Raw genomic sequence first — 23,655 nt, forward strand, 5'->3', positions numbered from 1 at the left:
TTTCTTTAACTGCAATCGGCTTTCTGGCTCATTTTAAAACAGGAAATGTATTTCTGTATGTAGTAATGTTATTTTTGTTATTCATAACTCAGAAAACTTGTTTAACTGTTTGGAGTACAAACAATAAATTAATGCATCACCATCGTGCAGTAGTATGTGAAAGAAATAAAATATTAGAGCCACGTAATCCATATGAACCGAAGCAAAACATGTCAGAAACAGCCCTTTATACAAATGTGCCTTAATGTTGAAGCTGTAAAGTAGATTTATACAATTACGTGTTTTAGTCCCATATATCAAAAACAGACTTAAATTAACATCACTTACGGTCGTATTAATAAAATATCCTTCTATAATGTCGTTTGGGCCACAGACTACTGCATCATATTTTCTGTACTGAGCAGAGCACGCTTTTGCGCGCACGCTATAAAAATACGGTGTCACGTGAGGAAACCCTTGACGGACCCTTCCCTGGACCAATCCCGCGTTAGAATCCCGGGCTCTCGGATCCGATTGGTTTGACGCGGGGCTGACGTAATATCTGACAGCATATAAAATCCCCGCGCGAGCTCCAGTCAGTGCTCTACACAGTATGGCCGGCGACATTAGCTAGCACTCGCTAACGCTATTCTCTGCAAAAGGGAAGACGGTAACTCAAGAAAATCAACACCTGGATTGCTTAAAGGACTGTACCTCAATAAATTATAACGGATCGAGGACGGATTAATTAAGCCGTAAACTTTACAATCGACGTTTGATATTTTTTGTTGGGTGTCTGTTGTCTCATGATGGAAGATAACGGTGCACATTTCTTCGAGGGGACCGAGAAGCTGCTGGAGGTGTGGTTCTCTCGGCAGGATGAGACCAAAGGAACCGGGGACGTCCGGACCATCCCAAGGTTTGAGTCCCCTTTCAGTGTCTCGGGTCCTCGGCGGAGCGCGCCCGGACCTCAGCGCCGGCCACATGTTTCTCCTCCGTCCCTCCGCTTCGCTCGTGACACGTAGCCGGTTACGGATGATTTAATTACAATTAAAATAATAAAAAAGTGGTTTTCCCGGTTGTTAGTTTGTGTCCCGTGAACCGGTAGTTTGACACGAGTTTGGGTAGAAATGGAGGCTCGGACTCCCGGAGCCCACCACCACCACCACCCGAGCGGGCTAGCTAACATCGTCATTGGAAAATGGCCACCTCCCCCTCCAGCTCCTCCGAGCTGAGTCATTCATTCTCCGCTCTGCTCGTTTTACGGCAATAAAACGGGTCGGTGCCGCTCGGCCCGGCTCGGCTCGGCTCCGCTGGACGGGTTTACAAACCGTCTTTTTTTTTCTTCTCTTTTTTTTTTAACCCGAGTTAGCGGGCCGGCCGCCAGCCAGCTAACTCTCGCTACTTCCGGGAGAAACCGCTCCGTTATTCAGGTTCATGAGCGACTCGTGAAGATCTGCGGCGGAAATTCACGGAGAGTTTGACGTGTTCGGTCGTCGCGACATGTCGGACCTTCGGGGCCGACGTGAGGCGGGTTTGTTCACCCTCCCCGGGCTCAGCGCGCACGCGTCGTTTTTATTTAATTCACCGGGATGTTTTATTTAATTCACTTTAACGGTGTTTTAGTTGTGCTGTAAATAAGGAGACTTTTTTTTTTTCCTGCGTCACTCAACATCGGGGGGGGGGGGGGGGGAGAAAGAGGGGGAGGTGGGGGGCAATCTGGTGTATCTGATGCATGTGGTCATCACCGCGTGCTGCTTCAGTGGCAGCGACACCACACGTGCACACGCACGCGCACACACACACCTCACTCTTGACAACCGCACGCGGTCCACCGCAGACCTGCCGTGTAGGTTTCAACTAAATGTGTCCGTAGTTCTGGTTCCGGTCACGTTTGCAGCCATGCAGCCACGCCCCTCCCAGGTCCTCTGATTGGCTCCTGGATCTCTGGGAGCTGCTTCGGGGCACCGGGCTGCGTTCAAGGGACAAGAGGCGGTAATGGGACGTTCAGTGTGGAGGGTTAAAAAAAAATTTTAGAAAAATAAATAATGGCTTTTGACCTTTGACCTCCATTCAGCACTACAAAACCGACTTCTTCCTGGTTACCTCAGGCTTCAAGGAGCTTGGAGCAAACACAACAAAGTTAACAACAGTGTATGTTGGCCATACGTCTGTGTGATGGTAAAGAAAATGGCCACTGAGGCAGGACAGGCTGACTCCTCGTGTGTGTGTGTGTGTGTGTGTGTGTGTGTGTGTGTGTGTGTGTGTGTGTGTGTGTGTGTGTGTGTGTGTGTGTCTCTTCAGGACAATGATTTACAGCAGCTGGTCTCTTCCTGGTTTAAAAGCTCCACTCTCTTCAGTCTCACCTGTCTCTGGTTTGTCCTTCTGAAGCGGATGCTTTCTTATACCTTTTTTTTTTTGTTTTTATATTTTGATTTATTTTCCCATCTTCTGTGTAATGAGCGGCCAGCGGTTTCGGGCCAAATCTGCTGCTCACCGAGTGACTTTACTGGTCATTAACCAGATCAGAGGTCAGTTTAAGACAAACGAGTGGCTGAATGAGGACCGGTATTAATTTCCAGCCAGAGGGCAGATTACCGGCTCAGAGGGACACGGTTGGGATCAGGCTCGCTGGACCGCCGCCAATGTCCAAATAAGTCCACAAGGGCATCTGATTCACAAGCTCGCTCACATTACCTCCGCTGCCATTCCTCAGGGCGGCATGGCAGCTCCTGGTCCGAAGGCCCGCCAACAGTTTCACATCCAACCACTTCACTGACGTCCCCCTGCTGTTGGCCAAGCGCTGCTTTAGCAGCTTATTCATATCTGCGGTTCTGTTTGGCAGCCGTTCCCGGAGACCTCCCTTTTCTTGAAGGGAAATGTGATCCCTCCCGGCAAGCAGAAATAGCTGCTGGTGTGGGTTTCGCAGGGAAACGGGAGCCGTCTCGAGTAACGTCCCTCCGGTATGAGGCCGAGAAGCCGGCGTGTTGCGACAGCGCTGATGTTGTGCTAGTGTGAAATATGGGATCGTAAAAGTCTCGAATGGACCAGCGTCCACCGGCGGAGTTTGTTCTTGTTGCTCTAAAGGTGGAAGGACATTAATCGGGTGTCTTAATGCACATTTAAAAGCTGATTTAGTGCAGGAATGTGACTGTAAACATGCTGACGGGGAGAGCTGAAATCCTTTTCCTCTTTAATTGTTGTCAGTCTCGTTCTAAATTGTATTTACCGACAATTGACACGAAGCATGTTGAGCCTCAGACGCACAATAATTCCCTTTCTAACAGGTGATGTCGGGTGGAGCTGTGACGCCCGCGGCACAGCGTAGTTTGCTGTTATGCAATTCTTTGCAAATTAAACGGTGTGCGTGTTTTGCCTCTGAACCAGTGGCTCCTGAGAACGGAGCCTACAGACCGACGTTTTGACTTGTCAAACCAGAACGGTTGAAACCAATTCAGTTAACTAACTCGGTTTGATCGGGTTTCTGAGTGACAGCTGTCCCCGCCTGCATGAGACCTGCTCGACCTGGGTTTCTTTAATCAAATACAGAAGGCTGCACACTGTGTTAGTGTGCCTTTTTTTTTAAATTTAATTTTATTTATTTTTTTAATGCATTTAGTCTCTTCAGAGCCCTGTATATTTATGTGCCATATTGTGGTGCTTTGTTAGGTTGCTATGGCAACGAAGAGTCCCCGACCTGAACCGGCTGCACTTTAGTTGCATAGTGGAGTCCACGTCGAAGAGCACCTGCTTTCCTGAAGCGCCGAGTGTTATCAAATGAAGTGTCTCTATTTGGGTGTTTTGTGGTGGAGCTTTATTGAAAAGTGAGTTGATTAGAGTTTCCAGATGAGCCTTCAACAGCACAGCCGTGATCACCTCGGCTCACTGTGGACATGGGTTGGGGTTTTCGGATCAGTGCTGTCGCTGCTCAGAGGAGCGCTGCTGTTGTCCAACTGAGACCCGTTTGTCAGTCAAGAGGATCTGTCCGTCTCCTGGTCACTTCCTCGGTCAGCTGCGTACTTCTCGTGAGCTTCCTGTGGCGGAGCGGGGAATCGGCCCGGCTGCTTTTCCAAGGTTGTAACGAGAACGTGACGCAGCTGCTTTTTTGCACTGCAGCTGTCTTTGGGGAGGGAGGGACAGGGGGGAGGGGGTGCACAGCAGCAGCAGCGTCTGTCATTTTCCAGTTTCTCTAGGAACAATGAAGCAGAGCCAGTTTAAAAAATAAATTAAAACAAAAACACGCGTGACCCTGCAGCCTCTGAACCTGAAGCACCGTGCTGTTGTGGTAAACACATGCTAAGCGCTGCTCTTCTTTCTTTCAGGTTTGAGTGGGACAAACTTTTGGAGAATGTGCACTGTTTGATCATAAGTGTGACAAAGACTGACAAGCAGGAAGCTTATATACTCAGGTGAGTCTGTACTTCCAGGACGTCTGCCGGGTTTCCTGATTAGAAGGCAGGTGGGATTAGACAGCGGTCACCTGTAAGCTGCTTGCCATTGATAACACCAGGGCCCGTCTCAAGGTCCGGCCCGTCTCACGGTCCACTTTATGAGGGGAACCGGTGATGTGAATAGAAGTCTGATATGAGCCCACAGTTTAAGCGGTTAGCTGCTTTCTGCAGCGTTTACACTCCCAACTCAACCCTGTCTGGCAGGTTAAACAAATTCCCGTCACGGCAACCAAGAAGGGCTTTTAATTATTTTGTCATGTGACAGAGTTTAATCTGTGTCTGACACACATTGCAGCCAATACTCTAAAAATGACTTGTAACCAGGAAAGTAGTGTGACCAAATACTTTATTTTCTGGTTCCTGCCATCAGATGGGCGAGTTTCCCACAAGCGAGTCATACTGTGACTTCTTCTGAGTCATAATTACTGCTGTATGTGGCCAAAACATTGCTGCTTTAGCTCCTCCCACCTACACCATGTTAAATGTATATTTGAAAGACAGCGGGTCGTAGGTGGAAGATAACCAATAGATAATCCCCATTTGTGTAATTAATGACTCAGTAACACATGAATGAAGTTTCAGTCCAGGTGTTAATGTTGTGTTGTTGTTGTTTTTTTGTGCGTTCCCAGTGAGAGTAGCATGTTTGTCTCCAAGAGACGTTTCATTTTGAAGACGTGCGGAACCACCCTCTTACTGCAAGCACTGGTGCCTCTGCTGGAACTCGCCAGGGAGTACTGCGGCTTCGATACCATCGAGGTTAGACGCATGCAGTGTTTAATAAACTGTGTAATGCTTCATATCGCATACAAGTGATGCAACTTTATCCACCACTAATGTGTCCCTCATCGGACCCTTTTTTTTATTTTTTTATTTTGTTTTCGTTTCAGAATTTCTTCTACTCCCGCAAGAACTTTATGAAGCCAACCCATCAAGAGTTCCCTCATCGAAACTTCCAGGAAGAAGTGGACTTTCTCAGCCAGATTTTCCCAAGTATGCAACACATCCTTTTTGACATTTCATGATTCTTCTTCTTTTTTTTTTCTTTCAAAAATGCAGTTTGGAGTGTCTGCAGGTGTTAACCCTCGTGTTGTCCTTGGGTCAAAATGACCCGCAGCTGTGTTCAACCAAGTTCTATTTTATTTTCATATTTTTTGGGATCATTGGTGACAAGGAGGCTGTGAGGGTTTCTTTAAAGAATGATGACCGATGATCCCAAAAAATATAAAAACATGGAAATAAAATAGAACTTGGTTGAACACAGCTGCGGGTCATTTTGACCCGAGGACAACACGAGGGTTAATGTGTTGATCTCCGTTTCCTCAAAAAGCCCTGAAATCACTTTGAAAGTAATATTTAAGACAAAAAAAAATTGTGATAGATAGGTATATATTTTTATTTTATTTAGCGTAAAACGGCTTATAAATGCCCGGCACTGTTGTTCCATCGACTCCGTGCGTGATCCCAGCATGTTACTGGAACCGTCGATGTGGATCGTTCTGTGAAGCCTTGGTATTTCTAGAATGGCCCATGTTTTGTCACTATTGAACTTTACTGCCATCTGCTGGACTCTGACATGCAGCAGACAAACACCCTTGCTATGTTAATGAGAGTGAAGATTGACTTGTGGCTCCGCCCTGTGAGGTGGATCTGAACAGGGTCTTCCGTTGCACGTGCTTCATCCTTCTAGCAAGCTCCATTGAAACCAGGCGGGTAGTTTTTCCACAATCCTGATGACCAATAAACCACACTGAACACACAAACATCCTCAGCGGAGGTAAATCCTGAAATGATCGACGCCTCTTTCAGACTTTTGTTCATGTATATCTGAGTTTCTACGACCAGGAGTCCCGAAGAAGTCACCTTTTGGTTTCTAGAGATTAAATGGACAAACGATGCAATAGACAGGACTTGATGCAGATGGTAACGTGATATTTCTTTGCCTTTGTTCAGATGGTGCAGCGTACTGCATGGGACGTTTGAACTCTGACTGCTGGTAAGCATCACATCCTCCACTGGCTGAGACTTGTGTGTCCGTGGTGTCGCCAATAATGGTGGAGATGTTGTTGGCATGCTCTGATGACGGCTAAAAGAAGCATCGGTGTGCAGCTGCAGTGACTCCGCCTCGGCAGGAAGTTGCTGCGTGACACTGTGATTGTAGCTCTGACAGCTTCTGCATCCTGTGCGTCCCCCCCCCCCTCCCCTAAAACACCTGCAGGTACCTGTTTACCCTGGACCTACCAGAGTACTGGGAGAACAAGCATGCAGACCAGACGCTGGAAGTTCTGATGAGTGACCTCGATCCAGCCATTATGGACCAGTTCTATATGAAAGATGGTGTTTCTGCAAGTGATGTCACTCGTGTAAGTGGATCGACAGCTCTCGGCTTCTGGATCGACCGGGAGCAGACCCACAAATGCTAAAAGCTCGTCTTGCTTCCTCTTTTCAGATGAGTGGAATTCGTGACCTGATACCAGGTTCTGTGATCGACGCCACAATGTTCAACCCTTGTGGATACTCAATGAATGGAATGAAGACTGACGTGAGTGAGCGTTGCGTTGCGTTGCGTCGCGTTGCGTCCGTCAGATGCTCGAGGGTTTGTGACGTTGTGTGTGGTCTTGTGCAGGGGACCTACTGGACCATCCACATCACCCCGGAGCCAGAGTTCTCCTACGTCAGCTTCGAGACCAACCTCTCCCAGACGTCGTACGATGATCTGGTCCGGAAGGTTGTGGAGGTGTTCAAGCCAGGAAAATTTGTGACTACGCTTTTTGTCAATCAGGTGCGTTTTTAAAACCCCCAACGCGTTTCTACTCGGTGTGATTTTGACGTCAAAAGTGTCACTGAGTGGTTTCTGTTTGCCCCCCGCAGAGCTCCAAATGTCGCAGTGTCTTTTCTGTTGCCCAGAAACTGGAGGGCTACAAGCGTCTCGACCGCCAGTTGGCTCAGTTCAACGATTACAATTTTGTCTTCACAAGCTACGCCAAGAACCGGCAGCAGAACCAGCAGAGCTGAGGGTTGAGGATGAAGAAGAGGCGCAAAAAGAAAGGCGGCCCCCCGGGGCTCCCCCCTTGCGGCCGGCTTCACCCCCCAGTAGAGAGCTTGTCGTCTTCCCCTCTCTCCTCTTCCTCTCTCCCCCTCCCCACTTTCTCCTCCAGTTTGAGTTGTTTGCATTGTTGTACCTGTGACTTAGACCTCCTGCATGAAAGCTCTATTCTCCGTTTCGATATTCTAGCTCACTCTTGCTGTGATCTTGAAGTGCATGTAGAGGAATTAAACACGCTCAGTCTGAGGCTGTCCACCGGTGCCCAGTACAACGGTCCCTTCCTGCAGGTCTCCCCCCTCATCCCCCACAGACAAGGCTTCCGCCCCCACTAGGCCCGGCCCTGGCCTGCTCAGATCAGACCGCCCCTTGAGAGCTCATCCCTCCGGTCACATTTCCAGTCGGCCCCCAGCCGTCTCTCGCTGATGAAACCAGTTAATAAGTGCACTTTAAACCTGGTTGCTCCTGGTACGAACAGCAGGCCGACCTTCTCGTCGCCCGTCTGATTGAATGTAGTCGCGGTGAGCGTCTGGCGTCGTCGGGAATGCCTCGCTTACCGTTTTTTTAATGTTGCACTATCGGATCAAAGGTTTGCATCTTTTTGGTCGGTGTGGTCTTTGGTTGCTGTAAACTGGTCAAAGATTTCTGCTTTGCTGGGCTGCGAAGCTCTTAATTTCCTCCCAACAGCTCCTCCCCCTCGACAATCACGTTTATCCACCCGGACGAGCTCGTAACGACGTCTGCCTGAGTAAATGATTCTGAATCATTTTAAGACATTCAGCATTTTTTGCTTCTTCTTTTTTTTGTGCTTTTCTCTTTTCTTTTGACCATCATGCTGACTCTACAGGAAGCCTCTGGGTCTTCAGCACTCAATTTCAAGACTAAAAAAAATTCCATAATTTCACATGAATTGGTTAAATGGAGAACTGAATGTAGCGCAGCGCCGTGCAAAGTGGCCCGTTCACCGTCCTTCGAATGTACACCTCCAGAGAAAGAAAAGCCTGGACCGGGTTTGATCTGAATGTACGACTCCAGGAGAGCCCACACACACACACACACACACACAGGGCTCACAATGCCCCCTGCTGACCAGCCATTGTCCCCCCCCACCCCCCCCACCGCACCCGTGACGTGGAGGAGAGGCAGCCCTGCTGTCTGCCCCCTCCCCTCCCCATCCCCCCGTGCTCCCCTGTCCCACTCTGAATGGCCAAATAATGATTCAAACACTTTTTTTTTTCTTTTTTTTTTTGATTAGTTGCCCAGCAAAGCATTTCTCTTTTTCCTGCATAATATCCATCCTCCCTCTCTCTTTCCGCCCCATACAGAAACCTATAGGCTCACAATGGAGCCCCCGGTCTGAGCATGCCAGGGTGATCCCGGATCATTCCACGTGTAACTGCTGCATAAACTGCAGGTTTATTAAATTTATTGTGCGCAGACATCTTTTGCAGTGAATTGGTCGAAAATGTGACACCCCCCCTACCCCCCCCCACCCCCAGCAGTTTTTTGTTTTTTTTTCCTTTTTTTGTTTTGGGTCAATGCCCTTTGTTCATTGAGGGGGAAAATCTTGTGACACCATGGTGCATGTGACTACTCGTGGCGTGTTGCTTGACTGTAGTGTAGCGCCGTCTCTTCCTCCTCTTCTGTCCGTAGGTCTGTGCGTCACCTTCCTCTTGTTTTACCAGCTCAGAGCATCCTGATGTTTTGGATCAGCGGGATTCTTTTTTTTTTTTTTTTTTTTTTTTTTTTTTTAAAGGGGTCAGGTTAACTTGGACTTTCTCATTTTGAGCTGCAGGCGAGCGCTGAAAGCAGTTTAGGTTTCTGGCTTCTTCCTTCACGGCCTCCATCCACGGTTTGTTCTGTTCAGTGGTGCGAGAATGAAATTTTAATTTTGACTTGAAAGGAGTCCTAACATGCTTTCAGTGCTGCGTTTCAGTCTAATCTTCTGTCTGAAATATGTGCAGATTGCATCACCCGAGACCCTCGACATGCTAGTTGGACCAGAAGTGTTGGTGTGAGAGCTGGAACTTGGAGTTGCTTCCCTCTAGTTTGTCTCTCATGGCTTGTTGGAGAGGTTTCATTCTTTTCCTGAGGACCAATCTCTGCTCTCACATGAACAACTCTCAACTGACTGTCACATGGACTTTTGATAACGGTCTGCCGCGACTGTTACACGGCTTCTTCTTTTTTTCTTTTCTTTTTTCTAAGAAGTGAAACTAGCACTGTTCCAAAATATTCAAGGAGTTTTAATGCTACCTGTTGTTGGATTAAGTACATTTTAGCCTTGTTGATATGGATCATTGCTATTTTGTTTATTTTTTTATACAGTGAACCCAAAATGCATTTTTGCAGTTGAATGGTGATAGAATTTTATACAAAAAATATTTTGTATTTCTGCTGCGGACCAATCTTTTTCCTTTTTTCTTTTTTTTTTCATCCCTTTCTGTCCAAATGTTTATTTTGTTGTAAAACTAGTGTTCCCAACTAGTTAATTTTAAAGTTAAGAGATGACCTTATCGAAGCGGACTAAATCATGTTAGAAACCACTTCCTTTCCGTGAATCTTCTGAGGACGGGTGAGTCAGAAGAACCCCCTGGGTGAGAGGGTGCAGTTGCAGGATGTACTGAAGGAGAAACTTTGCTGTTCTAATTCTTTCTTTTGCTGTTCTTTGGATGGTCAAGATGTGCTAAATATATCTGTGCTACGAGCTTGATGCTTCAATAAAAAAGATACTTATCTGTGCAATTGGTCTGCTTGTTTTATTTTTGAATGTTCATGTTCTCGGTTGTAACTAGTCTTCATTGACTCGAAGCTACAAGAAATGTAAGGAATTAGATAACCAACGGAGGATGTCGCCATCCAACCCGATATCACTGCAAAGCGTGAAATAGACACGCAGGACCTCTCCAGCAAAAGCGCGAGTGGCCACGCTTTGGCCGCTAGACACGACGGTTTCACGTTTTGTAAGCGTGAAACTTGCACACGCGTACAAGTAACGTGACGAAGGATCATGGGCTGGTGTTCAATCAGACTCCATGGGAGGTTCCAATCCAGAAGATTAGTGTTGTTTTGTTTTCTGCTCTGACCATGTTGTTTTTGCAACTTCATGTTTTTCCTGAAAGTTTAATTCTCCTGTAAATCACATGGCTGTATCCATGCAGTAGGCTTCATTTTGTCCACTCCATGAAAACGTGGAAATGTCACGCCACAAAAGGCCAAAGCGTGGCTATTTCACATTTTGCGATAGTGGAACGATGGTGATCTCGACATCAATGAGTCATTGCACAACCAACGGACACCAAAACTTCTGTCGCGTATGCAAGAAGCCACCAATACAAGGTCTACATGCGTCTTAAATAATACCAAATAAATCGATAAGCCTTTTACTTCCTCATTGACATATAGTTATGAAGGAAGTACATTCAATCGAAATGGTCTTTCATGATATATAAGTGGACTTGTGCAGGTGGTATCCAGGAGTTGAACAATATCCCAAAGAAAATGATCACGAAGTATTTTTCAGTGGAAGCTGGTTTGGCCCTGAAATAACTTCCTGTACATGTTGAGAATAATAGTCTCAGTTTCTGAAACTTTGAGCACCCTTCAATGTAAAGTTCCCTCAGTTGCAGAATATTTGAGGGTTTCTTGAATGTCCTGCAGGTTTCTTTCACCCCCTCCCCCCCCAACAACATTTCAGTGGGATTCAAATCAGCTGTTCTGTAAACCTCCATTTGTCCTTTGTGAGTCATTCCCTGGTGGATTTGCTGGTGTGTTCAGGAACGTTAAAAGTCCACTCAAATTTTAGACAGATTATCTTCTAGCTGTCTTTGATGTGATGCTGAATCGGTGACTGAAATCTGCCCAGTCCGGGAGGCAGTGAAACCCCGACCATGACATTTCCACCACCGCACTTCACAGCTCATATGAGCTCCTTCAAACATGTCAAACATTACTGAGGCCAGACAACTTTGATCCATCTGCTCGGAGCACATTAACCCAAAACTGTCAGCTCTTTGTCTCCGTGTTCATTGGCGAACTGGAGTTTTGCTCTCAGGCTCTTTTTAGACAGCTAAGGCTTTTTCCTGGCACGCCTCCCAGGAAGGTCAAATGTGGACAATCTCCTTCTGACTGTGGATGCAGACATTTTGACACCAAGAGATACAAGAGGAGCTTCACCACCTTTATCTGCAGGCCCTGGTTCAGACACAATCAAATGGAAAAAGTCAACAACTTCCACAGGATCCGTCTCTTTTCACTTGATTGGCCAGAAGGAGCTGTGCGGTTAAAGGAAGGCTGAAGTCACCCACACACCACACTGTTTTATGTTGTTGAATCTACAACTCATAAATAATTAATCTGTAATGCATCATATTTCATAAACTGAACAAATATTTTGTGTGTGAAACTAGAAGCTACAGCTCTAAAATGAATGTAGTGGAGTTAAAAGTATGGAATAGTTGTGGTACCATAAAACCAGTATGTCAACATTACACTGAACTACTTAAGTAAATTAACCTCGGGACTTTCCACCATTGCCTGTAATTACTAAAACAAAACAAGAGTTAAAAAAAAAAAAAAAAAAAAAGAGATGGAGGAGGAGTGAGTTTCCTTTTACAGCAGCACTGGGAGAATGATATGCAGTACGTTCTCCCTCCTTATGTACTGGTTCATCTCTGTTCATCACAAGATTCTCATAAAGTATGTAAATATTGCTGAGCTGGTGTTTTTTTAAGACGGTTGTTGTTCTCAGGGCAGAACAGCTCAGCCTTGATGCATGCTGCTATCTTTTCCATGACGCCATTGTGTCATCACAAACTCTGTTAATCTTTCAATTTAGTAGATAATTGTTTCATAGTACAGAAAGCACATATAATCTGAGATGAGAGGAATTAGTTTTAGTTTTAACTCATAATTAGTAAATTTGTAAGGTCAAATTTTGGCTTGAAAAATATATTTTTTTAAATCATGACTAAATGTTCATTATTATTGTTTAATGCTGGAGAGTGAAGCACGGCATCTTTTAAATGAACTAAAACATGATTCATATGAGGGTTTATATTGTATGCGTAAATGTTGGAAAAGATATAATCATTCAAAATTTGATGTTAAAAATGCAGAATGTTGAACATCAGAGTAAAAAAAAAAAAAAATAGTACTGGAAGTATTAAAATAAATGTTATTTTCTTTTGTAAATAAAAATGGGAGCCAGTTTCTGTGTGTGAAGATCCTGCTCCACATCCGGGACACGATGCTGCTGCTGCGGTTCATTCTCCTGTCCTGTGGCTCCTCTAGTGGACTGTCCTGTGCTGCGGCGGGTACGTTTGGACACTAGATGGCAGTGATACAATTTGTGGCGGGAAAGCAACATCGGCTAACAACCAAAGAAGAAGAAACCCAATGTTGTCTTCCGCCGCTGAAATTCACGTGGACTGTTAACGGCAGCAACACGAGGAAAGACTGTGTATATAACACACAAAGATGACGCAGTCAGACGGTGTAATGTAAGTTTGGCAATTTACTGTTTTTATATGTTTGTATTTCTCTTCGCCAGGATTTAATCCTTCCGTGCTCGTGAAACCAGCTATGTTCAGATTGCTAACGTTAAGCTAACGTTAGCCGCATGGTGAGAAGTTGTTCAGTAGTTTTACAGCTTCTTGTTCCGTGAAGTTGTATTTTTCGGGAGGTTTTGTGTTGCTGTCGACCTGAATGTCTTTATTTCTTACACTTCGTGTATGTTTTTGTTGTTATTCTCACGCGCGCGTTCGCGATGAGCAGTTATAGTTTGGTAAAACATGGAGACAACACGAGATATATTCATTCTCAAATATTAAAAAAGGTGAGATGTGATGCTGATAATAATTATTAGTATTATAACAAAGATGGTTTCGGGTGCGACGCTGTGATTCATATTTGTTTGGGTATTTTTCACATTGAGAGTTTTGCTGTTTGTAGTTTTAATGTACTAATATAAGTGATTTAACACTATGTGTATATGTACTCATAATATAAGTGATTTAACACTTTATGTGTATATGTACTCATAATATAAGTGATTTAACACTATGTGTATATGTACTCATAATATAAGTGATTTAACACTATGTGTATATGTACTCATAATATAAGTGATTTAACACTTTCTGTATATATGTACTCATAATATGAGTGATTTAACACTTTATGTGTATATGTACTCATAATATAAGTGATTTAACACTTTATGTGTCTATGTACTCATAATATAAGTGATTTAACACTATGTGTATATGTACTCATAATATAAGTGATTTAACACTGTGTATATGTACTCATAATATAAGTGATTTAACACTTTATGTGTGAATGACTGTTTATCCTTCAATAACCAATCATAACAAACAATATAAGCTCCTTTTCTTTAGACAATATTTTTTTATTGAACTTGTATTTAATACTCACATGTAAGCAGATAATAACAGGAGTAATAATTAACCTAAACAATGAGACTTGAGGCTTTTCACAATCCTCAAAGTACAAGAAACAGTATTTCACATAATAAACAAAGTCGTAGAATAAAAACACGTCAGTATAAATGTTCGATAAGAGTAAATAATTTTTTTTCTTTGAGTTTCACTGTTTTGATTAAAATGTAGTCAAACTGGAGATTCTCAATTTGTTCTATAGAATAACAGAGTTGTAGAGAACAACTGATAATTAAAGCTCTTTAATAACATGTTTTTGCCTTGTTTTTATTTATCCGTCATCCTTCTGTGTGTTCGTGTCCTCAGAAAACCCAAGTCCAAACGCTCGAAGCGCTTCCTGGAGAGCAGAGCGCCCAAACTGAGTGAGGACGGGAAGAGCGCCATGATAATGAAAGGAGGAAACACCAATCAGACGGTCACACAGGCCCTCAAGGACATCGTAAGTAACCTCACGAGTCATTGAGGAAACCTGCAGACCTAAGACACCTCATACAGACGCAATGCCTTTTCAGCAACTCTTCTTTATTCCAATGAGATGGTTTAAACTAGAGATTATTCTGACATGGAATAACACACATAAAGTAAATCCAATGAAGAACCGTGCAGATTGATTTTATAGATAAGTACAGGCAAAACAAATAATTGTCTTTTTCAGTGATTCTAATTAAATTACATCAAGGTAACCCACAATATGTAACACTGGACTTGGCTGAAACAGTTTTGGGTCAACAGCCGGGAACTCGCTGCCTGCGCGGCGTGTGAAACGCTGCGTGTGCGTTTCCACACGGCTGCAGGTCCTTCCATACAACCACGGACTTTCTCTGTGATAACGGCCATCGGTAGAGTATTTTGAAGGGTTGTAACCAAAAAGCAGTCACGTGACTTTCGTTCGCTCTCGTTCAGAGTGAGACACACCAAGGAGAGAGAGAGAGAGAGAGAGATGCTTTGCAACGATTCAACAGTCCAAACGAGATCACAGATCATTTCCTTCTATGTTTTAGCTGCGAACTGCCTGAAAAATAGGTGTCAGTTAAATTTAGTAAAGGAGGCAGCTGCGTGTCATGCGTGTGTCCGCGGGCCGAAGGAGTCCAGCCATTGATTATGTTTTCACAGATTGTAAGAGTGATACAGAACATTTCAACCAGAACCGTGATCAACATCAAAGTAAGAAATAATGACTTGCTAGTAGTTTTGTAAATTCATTTGAAGAAAATGTTTGTTTCCTCAGTATTCCCTGAAGAAACCCAACGCTGTGCTGTACAAGAAGTAAGTGACTTAAGACGATGACTTCATTCATTTCTGAGAGAGAATGAAATTGGACTCATTACAGACGACCTGTTTCAACACCTGGTTGAGTCTAAGATGTCAACTGAAGGACTTTAGACACAGAGACCTCCAAACGTTAGTGAACACTTGAGGGAAATGAGATTGTTTTACCTTTTATTGTGTTTGGATTTGAAGTCAAAAGATGATGATTGACATGCAGCATGTTCCCTTATAAAAAGACAAGAAGGTGACGAGCTGGCATTTTAGCCTCGTGTTGAGATAGCAGTTGGAGCCTGAAGGTACAGTGAAGGAAATAATTATTTGATCTCTTGCCGAGTTTGTAAGTTTGCCCACTGACAAAGAAATGAACGGTCTATAATTGTAATGGAGGTTTATTTTAACAGAGAGATAGAATACAAAAAAACAAAACTACGTTATTAATGGTAAAACATCAACCTTAAACTTCCATGAAATCACCAAAACATGAATCTGCCGACAGGATGAGGAAGTGAACAAAAACATTTTATCACAATCCGCCGCTGGTACCAAGATATATGGTGATAATATTTCAGGGCCATATTGCCCTCCCTCTGTACTCACACATTGGTCTGGATGTGTTCAAATCGGTTCCTCCGATCTCTTTGGCCCGGACCTTCTTCCTGCAACCAGACAACGAGCCCAAACACACTGGAAGCTCTCAGCTGTCACTTACCAGACTTAAAGCGTACTGAGCATGTTACCTGCTAACAACACCGCTGCTAGGAAGCATTTCTAAAAAAAAATTAATTACGTCAGAGGGTTGCAACGGTACGAGTTTTTCATGGTATGAGAACCGTCTCAGAAAATATGACGGCGTTCGGTATTTCATTATTATTATTGTTCTCATCACTTGTATTGTTTGAAGTGCTGACAGCTCAGTCAGACTGTCTGTACATTAAACTCACACACTGATGTCAGCTCCTCCAGCTGGAAAAGATGGGAGTTGGGAGCCACGATCAAGCCTATAAAATGATTTCAATAGGCGGTTTTGTTTAGATAATCACATGTTTTATGTTCGGCATTAACATTATGAACGGGACACGTAGTTTAAATCTGCTCGGAGGGATCCTTGAAAATGTTTGCGGTGTCTCCTCCTTTGAGACACTCTGCGTCCATAATTTGCGTAAACTGGATATCCGTCCTGCCCACAACTTCACCTCCATTTTTAAGAAAGTCAAAGTAATCCCACGTTGTTTTTAATCACTTTTTCCAGGATAGAGACGGTGATATTATCAGTCTCATTTTTTCCGCCGTATGCGTGTGTGTGGCATCTCTGCTTGTTTTTTTTGTGTTTTTTTTTTTTCAATACCGGTAATAAGCAATTTGTGCAGGGTATGATGACCATTAATTTTAATACCAGGGTAAACCGTGACACCACAGAGGCTCAAAGACTTGAAGCATCAAAAAGCTCCATCTGTTCACTTACTTTTGCACATTTGGAAAAATGGGACTCCACATTAAAATGATTAAAATGTCTCTTCTGTATTGAAATAACAACATGTATGTGGATATCAATAAAAGCTCAAAGCCAGCCTCCACTTTAAAGTCGAGCCTTGAAATGTGCGTCCTGTGAGCTGGTGTTGGAGCTCTCTGTGAACAAAGACCCACAGCAGCATGAGGACCGATCGCTGTGACATGAAGTTAATAACTGGAATAAAGTCTGGATTTGCTTTTCAGGAAGAACATCACTCGGCCGTTCGAGGACTCCACATCGTTGGTGAGTGTAGCTCCACGGTACTTCCTAAATGCTTGAACAAACTAAACATTTCTCACATGTTCTGTTGAGTAACTAACAAAGGGAAATGTTTCTCAGGAGTTTTTCTCCAAGAAGACCGACTGCTCTCTGTTTCTGTTCGGCTCCCACAACAAGAAACGACCCAACAATCTCATCTTCGGTAATTCTTCTCTCTCTCTCTCTCAGCTGTAAATGTACATTCAGCAGTTTTAAACCCTGCTCTGTAAATGTTTCAGTAAAATGTCAGCAATGAGATGTAAAATCTCTCCAAAGCTACCTGCATTAAGTGTTGAATGACGAGTATGTGACTTGCAGGTCGGCTGTTTGACTTCCACGTTCTGGACATGATCGAACTCGGAGTGGAGAAGTTCGTCTCACTGAGTGAGATCAAGGTAACGTCTTTTCTCTGTTGGGGGAAGTTGGAGTCGCTGGTGAGGATTCAGTGACATCACAGTAACCTTGAAGTCACATTTAATGCATCACGTAAACTGCACTCAGCGTGCCGTAGTGAGTTTAACGTCAACTTTGGAAGCATTATTCAACTTTGGCAAATAATCCCCGTCACTCGTGTTAACCCACGATCAGGTTTATCTCGTGTTCTTTTGTTTTATATGGATACCCATCGATGTTTGTACGTCGAGCGCTGAGGTAGACTGAAGGCAGAAGGAAACCAGCCGAGCTCCGACCGACTGTTTCTCTCATCTCCAGCGGTCGCTGTAATTATAGTCTGGAAACCCTGTTTGCATTCAGGTCTGCTGTGACACTCTGACCTCAATTATCTGATTATTTACTCCACACAGATAGGAATGTAAAAAAAAACAGCCGGTGTTTTGAGGGTTGATGACAGTGACTACATTTCCCAGCATGCTGTGCAGGTCTCCGGCTGATTTCCTTCCAGTTGTGGTTGGTTTTGGTTGAGCATGAGCATCACTGGTGTTTGTAGTCAGAGTACGGTACCGATTATTGGTAATCAAGGAGACTGGTTTTTGGAACCGATATACATTTGGAATAACACAAACTTAATTCAGATGCTTTGAAGCATATGTTTAATGAAGAGAACTTTTCAACATGATCTTAAAACAAAGAGCTCCAGCAGCCTTTCTTTTAAAGTAAACTTCTTCTGTAGCAGCTGACGTAAAGGTTGTCCTGTGATCTGTGTAACTGTTGGTGTGTTTTGACAAAACACAGCTGAGCGTCAACAGGTTTCATCTTATTTTAAAGAATCTGACGGATCGTTCCCGATGATACCGGTATCATATTTCAGACAATAGAAAAAATGTATATCCTGATAAATTCAATTTTCCGACCTGTTGACATGTAACATACGTTTGCAGCTTATCGAGCAACGATCCCGGCTGAGAGCTGGGAGTTTATTGAAGTTCGTGCTGTTTCTCCGCTGTTCTGTCTGCGCTTCCCACCGGGTGGCTCCGCCCCCCTCCACACGCGATGCTCGGGCAAACGAGTCGACTCGTTACGAAATAAAAGTGCAACAAAAGACCAGAACTACGTTAATAATGGTAAAACGTTGACCTTAAACATGAATCTACCGACAGGATGAAGAAGTGATTAGAAGCTCTGCAGCTGATCATGTTGTCCTGACAGAGCAGCACCTAATGAACTACTAGTTAACTGTTGTTCACCACCTAATGAATGACCAGTTAACTGTTGTTCACCACCTAACGAACTACTAGTTAACGGTTGTTCACCACCTAACAAACTACTAGTTAACAGTTGTTCACCACCTAATGAACTACGAGTTAACTGTTTAGTTTTTAATGAATATTTGAAGGCATAATGTTACGTTTGCGCTGACATATAATCTTTTAAACGTATTTGTTCAAGTTGTTAATATTAATAATGAAATATTTTTCAGTATTTCGTCACATCATAAATATTATTATTTCAAAAATACCCAGATACATGGTGATAATATTTTAGGGCCACATCACCCTCATATCACAGTACTCATGACATTATGTTTTCCTTCTAAATGACACAGACCCCACAAACGTACTCGACTTTAAATAGTAAACAAAAAAAACACGTTCATTTTTCCAGCTTTCTAAACAAGACAGCAATGTGGAAACCTGCAGTGTATTTCATAACTACAGACATATAAACTCACAGGATCAGATAACAACACCTCAAGCTCAGATACTCTCACCCATCATCACACTGAACTGTCGGGTTACCATGACAACCGGTGTCTCTAAAATGGTGTGAGCCAGAAATGCCGCCATCTTTGTTCCAAAACACAGGAGGTGTTTTTGTTTTACATCGTTTTTCTGCTCTGTCGTCTGACGACGGAGGGAAACATGACAGCGACTGACAGTCTCAAATAAAGTGTTTTCTGTTCCAGGCCAGTAAATGTGCCGAAGGGACCAAACCAATGCTGGTGTTTGCAGGAGAGGCGTTCGATACGGACAACGAGCACAAACGTCTGAAGAGTCTGCTCACAGGTATGAACTCATGAGGGCGTCGTGATATTTATGTGATGATAATTCCATGTCAGTTCTCCAGTCTCAGTCCTCGTCCATGTCTCTGCCCGGTCTCAGACTTCTTCAGAGGTCCCGTTGTGCCTGCAGTGCGTCTGGCTGGTTTGGAGCACGTTCTGCACTTCACCGCCCTGGAGGGCAAAATCTACCTGCGCAGTTATAGGTACTGTGATAGAAATGAGTTTCTGGTCCACACCAACCGCTCTCCGACGGTCTCTACTAACGAGTCTAAACGGGAGGTTTTTTTTTAGGGATTGTTGTGATCAGAAATACTTATTATTGTTATTAATGGTCGGACTTTCTCAAAAATCAGGTTGTAACTTGCAGAGTTTTAAGTGAGTTTTTTGCGGTAAAATTGCGGGAATTAGGACAAATTGCAGATTTTTTTTATAATCACTACCTGATAAACAATTATATTTAATCAATTCCCGTGAGAATAATGCTGCACATCACAGAAATATTTGTATTTAATCGTTTATTTAATCTTTTAGAACCATGAGGATAAAAGCTCCTAAAAGGTCCTAAAAGCTGTGTATGTTTCCAGAACAGACCGTATGTGACTGGAATATAGAAACAAGGACTACATCAGCTGTCAAAATAAGAGCTTTAGATGCTGTTTAATTCATGTTCATTCAGCACATCGACCTGCTGGATGAAACAAACAAAGAGACGTCTCTGACAACTGGACGTGTGGAGAAAACTCATTTAACATCCAGTAATATGGAATCACTTCCTTTGATCACAAACATTTAATCACATCATTTTAATGTGAAGACCACATTTCCCACAAACCACGTCACTTCCTGTTTCTCCTCTTGTTCCTGTTTCTTGGTGAACAGAGTTTGTTTTGGTGCTAAGAGGAGATTAGAAGAACCGTGCTGATTGGAAATCAGGAATTATCTTGTTTTGTTCCAGCAAATATTACGGAGATTGCTGGAATTTGCCTAAATTATTGCGATCACAAAGGTTGCGATTTCGAACATCCCGACCACAAAGATCTTGATGAAATGTGTGATTGCAGGAGTGTGTTGAAGAAGTCTGGGTGCCGGACGCCGCGAATCGAGCTGGAGGAGATCGGACCGTCGTTTGATTTTGTCCTGAGAAGAACACATCTGGCTTCAGATGACCTCTACAAGTTAGCTCATAGACGGCCCAAAGCCCTGAAGGTAAATATCCCCACAGACCTCCCGCAAATCTTCCCTCACTCAGTCCTGGTCTGAACAAACTTGGTATTCATTTAAGGGATAGGTTCAAATTTTTGTAATGTCTGTTTTAAAACTACAGTGGTGTGAAAAAGTGTTTGTCCCCTTCCTGATTTCCAATTTTTTTTTTGCATGTCTGTCACTTAAATGTTTCAGATCACACTTTTTCACACAGGGCCATGTGGATTTGGATTTATTTTTTTCTCTTAATGATAAAAACCTTCATTTAAAAACTGCATATTGTGTTTACTTGTGTTATCTTTGACTAATATTTAAATTTGTTTGATGATCTGAAACATTTAAGTGACAAACATGCAAAAAAATAAGAAATCAGGAAGGGGGCAAACACTTTTTCACACCACTGTATATTTAAAACTTGGAACATATCCTTTGAATTAAAAACAATTTTAATTTTATATTTAATTTGTATTTTGTCCACCATGCTTTGAATTTAAACAAGTTCAAGTAATGGAGGACAAAATTTGGATTTTGAGCAAAAAAGCATTAAAAAGTTTAAACTTGAGTCGTAAACAGTCTGATTCAGAAAAAAAACAAAAAAACCATCTCCTGGATTGTGATTCAGGAATAATGAGACAAACAGGAGGAACACGATGGAGGATTTCCACTTCATTTGTGTAACACAGACTCCCGAAGCCAAAAACAAGCTTCAAATTAACCTTTAAAGTTTTTTTTGGACAAAATCACTTTAATGTTTTGTTAGAAACTGTTAGTCCTCTTTATATTGGACGTTAAAATATATTTTTTTACAGCCAGCTAAACCTATTCTTCCTGATACTCCTGATTGTTTTATAACAGACTTGAAAAAACTGTGAAGTTGTTCTTTTTTTTTTTTGCTTTATTCAGTCATCTGATTATATAACCGAGCTTTTATTTTGAAATCATACCAAGAATCTATTATAGCAAAAATTGTTTAGGCCATTTTGGATGGATGATTGAAAAGTTTAATGTTTGTCCTGAAGGGGGCGGCAGAGGAAAGGCCAAATGTTTTTTTTAAGATTTAAAGACTTTTAATCAGCTTGTTCTGCTCACTTCTACATCGTTAACTTCCACCAGTCTGAGCTGTGTTTATATTTTAGCGTAGTGCTGACATTAGCATGAATTAACCCCGTACACCCCGCTGTCCCTCCAGTCACTGCGGACGTTTTCTGTGCAGCCAAACATTGCTCCAACATTTAAAAAGTTTGAACCTCTGGAGGAGATCGCACAGTTTCCCAACATACTGTAAATGTCAGTCTGAAGTCTTGGAACTCATCCGGTGAACAGTGAGGACAGACTTGTCCACAAACTAAAGCATAGAGACAAAGTGGGACCTGTCGTTCAACTGGTGTGTTAGCTGCCTGAACTTGCTGTTTCCTTCGGCATTTTTTTTTTTTCATTTCAATTTATTGTTGAGTAAAACATTGAAATGATCAAAGTGTGAGAAAACATCGGGTCAAACAGAGTTCATTTCTCCAACTGACACGTTTTCTTTTATTTACAGCTCAGGAAGAAGAAGAACATTTCCCACGATACCTTTGGCACCAAGTTTGGCCGCGTGCACATGCAGAAGCAAGACCTGTCCAAGCTGCAGACACGGAAGATGAAGGGCCTGAAGAAGAGGAGGGGCGAGGTGGTGTCGGGACAGCCGGACGGACAGGCGGACGGACAGCCGGACGGACAGGCGGCACCCAAAGTGGCCAAAGTAGAGAGCTGAAGGGTCGGGTTCCCGGCTGTGAGCTCATCATGGACGCATGTCTACCATCCCCGCTCCTCTTCTTCGGTTTCCTTTTTCATGTGGCATTCAGCTGCTTTGGTTTTTTTTTTGTCTCAACTGTCATTAATGTCATTAATGTGTCAACTAAAACCACATGAGCATCAGCAAAAGTCATTAATTCAGACAATTCCGGTCCATTTTTGTGCCTCAACCACAAAATGTTTAAATCAAAACAGAACTTGTGTGAGAAGGAAATAAAAAAAAAACTTTTGAGGCTGTTTAGAGTTGTTTCCGGTTTCCTTTCGGTTTTCTAATCACACATCCGAATGTTTCAGAATGACAGCTTTTAATTTGCCAGAGTGTCCTCACAATGAAAAGTGCTACCAAGGAAAGTGGAGCCACTCTCTTGTTGGCAGAGATGCACGAATACATTTTACAAATAAATTAGTACATATTTTTTTGGTCTAAGAAAAATTCTTAAAACAGATCTGAATTCCGCTTAAAAAGTATTTTAAGATCCAGAAGATGAAGACGATGAAATGGAACAAACAGCGGAGTCCAAAAGTCAGAGAGCACTAGTGAAGATAATTCTATTTTGCTTTTGTTTGGAATATGACACCAAAATTCCCCTTTTTGTCTTCAAACCTGACGAGCCACGTTCTTCACGCGTGATGGTATCAGGAATGTTTGGCTTTTTTCACTTATTAAAGATGTTAGTTCATCATCCTGCTGCAGTGTCGCTCCTTAAAGCCAGAGGGAGCAGCGTGTCTGAAGATGGGAGTCCATTCGGTGCAGGTGTCGAAACTCCTGAGCATCCAGACTTCTTCACAGCACCATGTTTCACGGGGTTTGATGCATTGTGGTGTCTTCATCTCTCCCGCTCGTCTTCTTCACATTCGCTCCTCTGTCACTGAAATAAAACTCTTGACTGGGATTCACCGGGACAGCCCCTCTGCTTCCAATTACAAACTTGATTTCCGCCGTCATTCGGGATGCCATGTTTCCCACGTGACGGGGCAGCAGGTTGATTTACAACAAGGCCCCGATGAGTCGATGAACCCGCCGGACTGGCAGCTGGGCTGCTGGAATGAAAGGGTGCAGCTCAGGGAAATCTGAAGGATTTCACAAGATCAATGACACCAATCGGCTTCAGGTTGGTTGACCTTTTTAGATGCTTTTGTTGATAACCAGCTAAGCATCAGAAAATTAAACCTCCCTGGTTGTACAAACTTTAATGTAATATTGTGTTCATTTAGAATTCATTCCCATTTAC

At 43.1% G+C, this 23,655-nt stretch overlaps 2 protein-coding genes and 1 long non-coding RNA gene across 3 annotated transcripts; all 3 read left to right on the forward strand.

Moving 5' to 3' along the window:
* Positions 1–579: 579 nt before the first annotated feature.
* Positions 580–7,532, forward strand: amd1 (adenosylmethionine decarboxylase 1). Its single transcript, XM_069705813.1, has 9 exons — positions 580–898; positions 4,302–4,388; positions 5,060–5,186; positions 5,318–5,420; positions 6,381–6,423; positions 6,646–6,790; positions 6,877–6,969; positions 7,054–7,209; positions 7,299–7,532. The coding sequence occupies exons 1-9, from the start codon at positions 786–788 to the stop codon at positions 7,440–7,442; spliced, it is 1,011 nt and encodes a 336-aa protein (XP_069561914.1). The 5' UTR covers positions 580–785; the 3' UTR covers positions 7,443–7,532.
* Positions 7,533–8,270: 738 nt separating this feature from the next.
* On the forward strand, positions 8,271–10,215 carry LOC138625106 (uncharacterized). The gene is made up of 2 exons (XR_011311207.1): positions 8,271–9,322; positions 9,435–10,215. It is a non-coding gene; the product is annotated as an uncharacterized lncRNA (long non-coding RNA).
* A 2,641-nt stretch (positions 10,216–12,856) lies between these two features.
* On the forward strand, positions 12,857–22,664 carry rpf2 (ribosome production factor 2 homolog). The gene is made up of 10 exons (XM_069705814.1): positions 12,857–12,971; positions 14,238–14,370; positions 15,160–15,197; positions 16,914–16,953; positions 17,050–17,131; positions 17,287–17,363; positions 19,331–19,430; positions 19,527–19,629; positions 20,488–20,632; positions 22,170–22,664. The coding sequence occupies exons 1-10, from the start codon at positions 12,949–12,951 to the stop codon at positions 22,380–22,382; spliced, it is 954 nt and encodes a 317-aa protein (XP_069561915.1). The 5' UTR covers positions 12,857–12,948; the 3' UTR covers positions 22,383–22,664.
* The last annotated feature ends 991 nt before the right edge of the window (positions 22,665–23,655 follow it).

Source organism: Brachyistius frenatus, unplaced genomic scaffold (genome assembly GCF_029030835.1).
Source record: "Brachyistius frenatus isolate BFR_SWC_R1_liver_20210118 unplaced genomic scaffold, ASM2903083v1 Contig_59, whole genome shotgun sequence".
NCBI classification, from domain to species: Eukaryota; Metazoa; Chordata; class Actinopteri; family Embiotocidae; genus Brachyistius; species Brachyistius frenatus.

Excerpts from the sequence above, each read along its gene's own strand:
- amd1 (XM_069705813.1), top strand. The coding sequence starts at position 786 with ATGATGGAAGATAACGGTGCACATTTCTTCGAGGGGACCGAGAAGCTG. Across the intron at positions 4,389-5,059 it reads CAGGAAGCTTATATACTCAG|TGAGAGTAGCATGTTTGTCT; the intron begins GTGAGTCTGTAC and ends GTGCGTTCCCAG. Across the intron at positions 5,421-6,380 it reads TCTCAGCCAGATTTTCCCAA|ATGGTGCAGCGTACTGCATG; the intron begins GTATGCAACACA and ends GCCTTTGTTCAG.
- rpf2 (XM_069705814.1), top strand. The coding sequence starts at position 12,949 with ATGACGCAGTCAGACGGTGTAAT. Across the intron at positions 16,954-17,049 it reads TCGAGGACTCCACATCGTTG|GAGTTTTTCTCCAAGAAGAC; the intron begins GTGAGTGTAGCT and ends AATGTTTCTCAG. Across the intron at positions 17,132-17,286 it reads ACCCAACAATCTCATCTTCG|GTCGGCTGTTTGACTTCCAC; the intron begins GTAATTCTTCTC and ends TGTGACTTGCAG.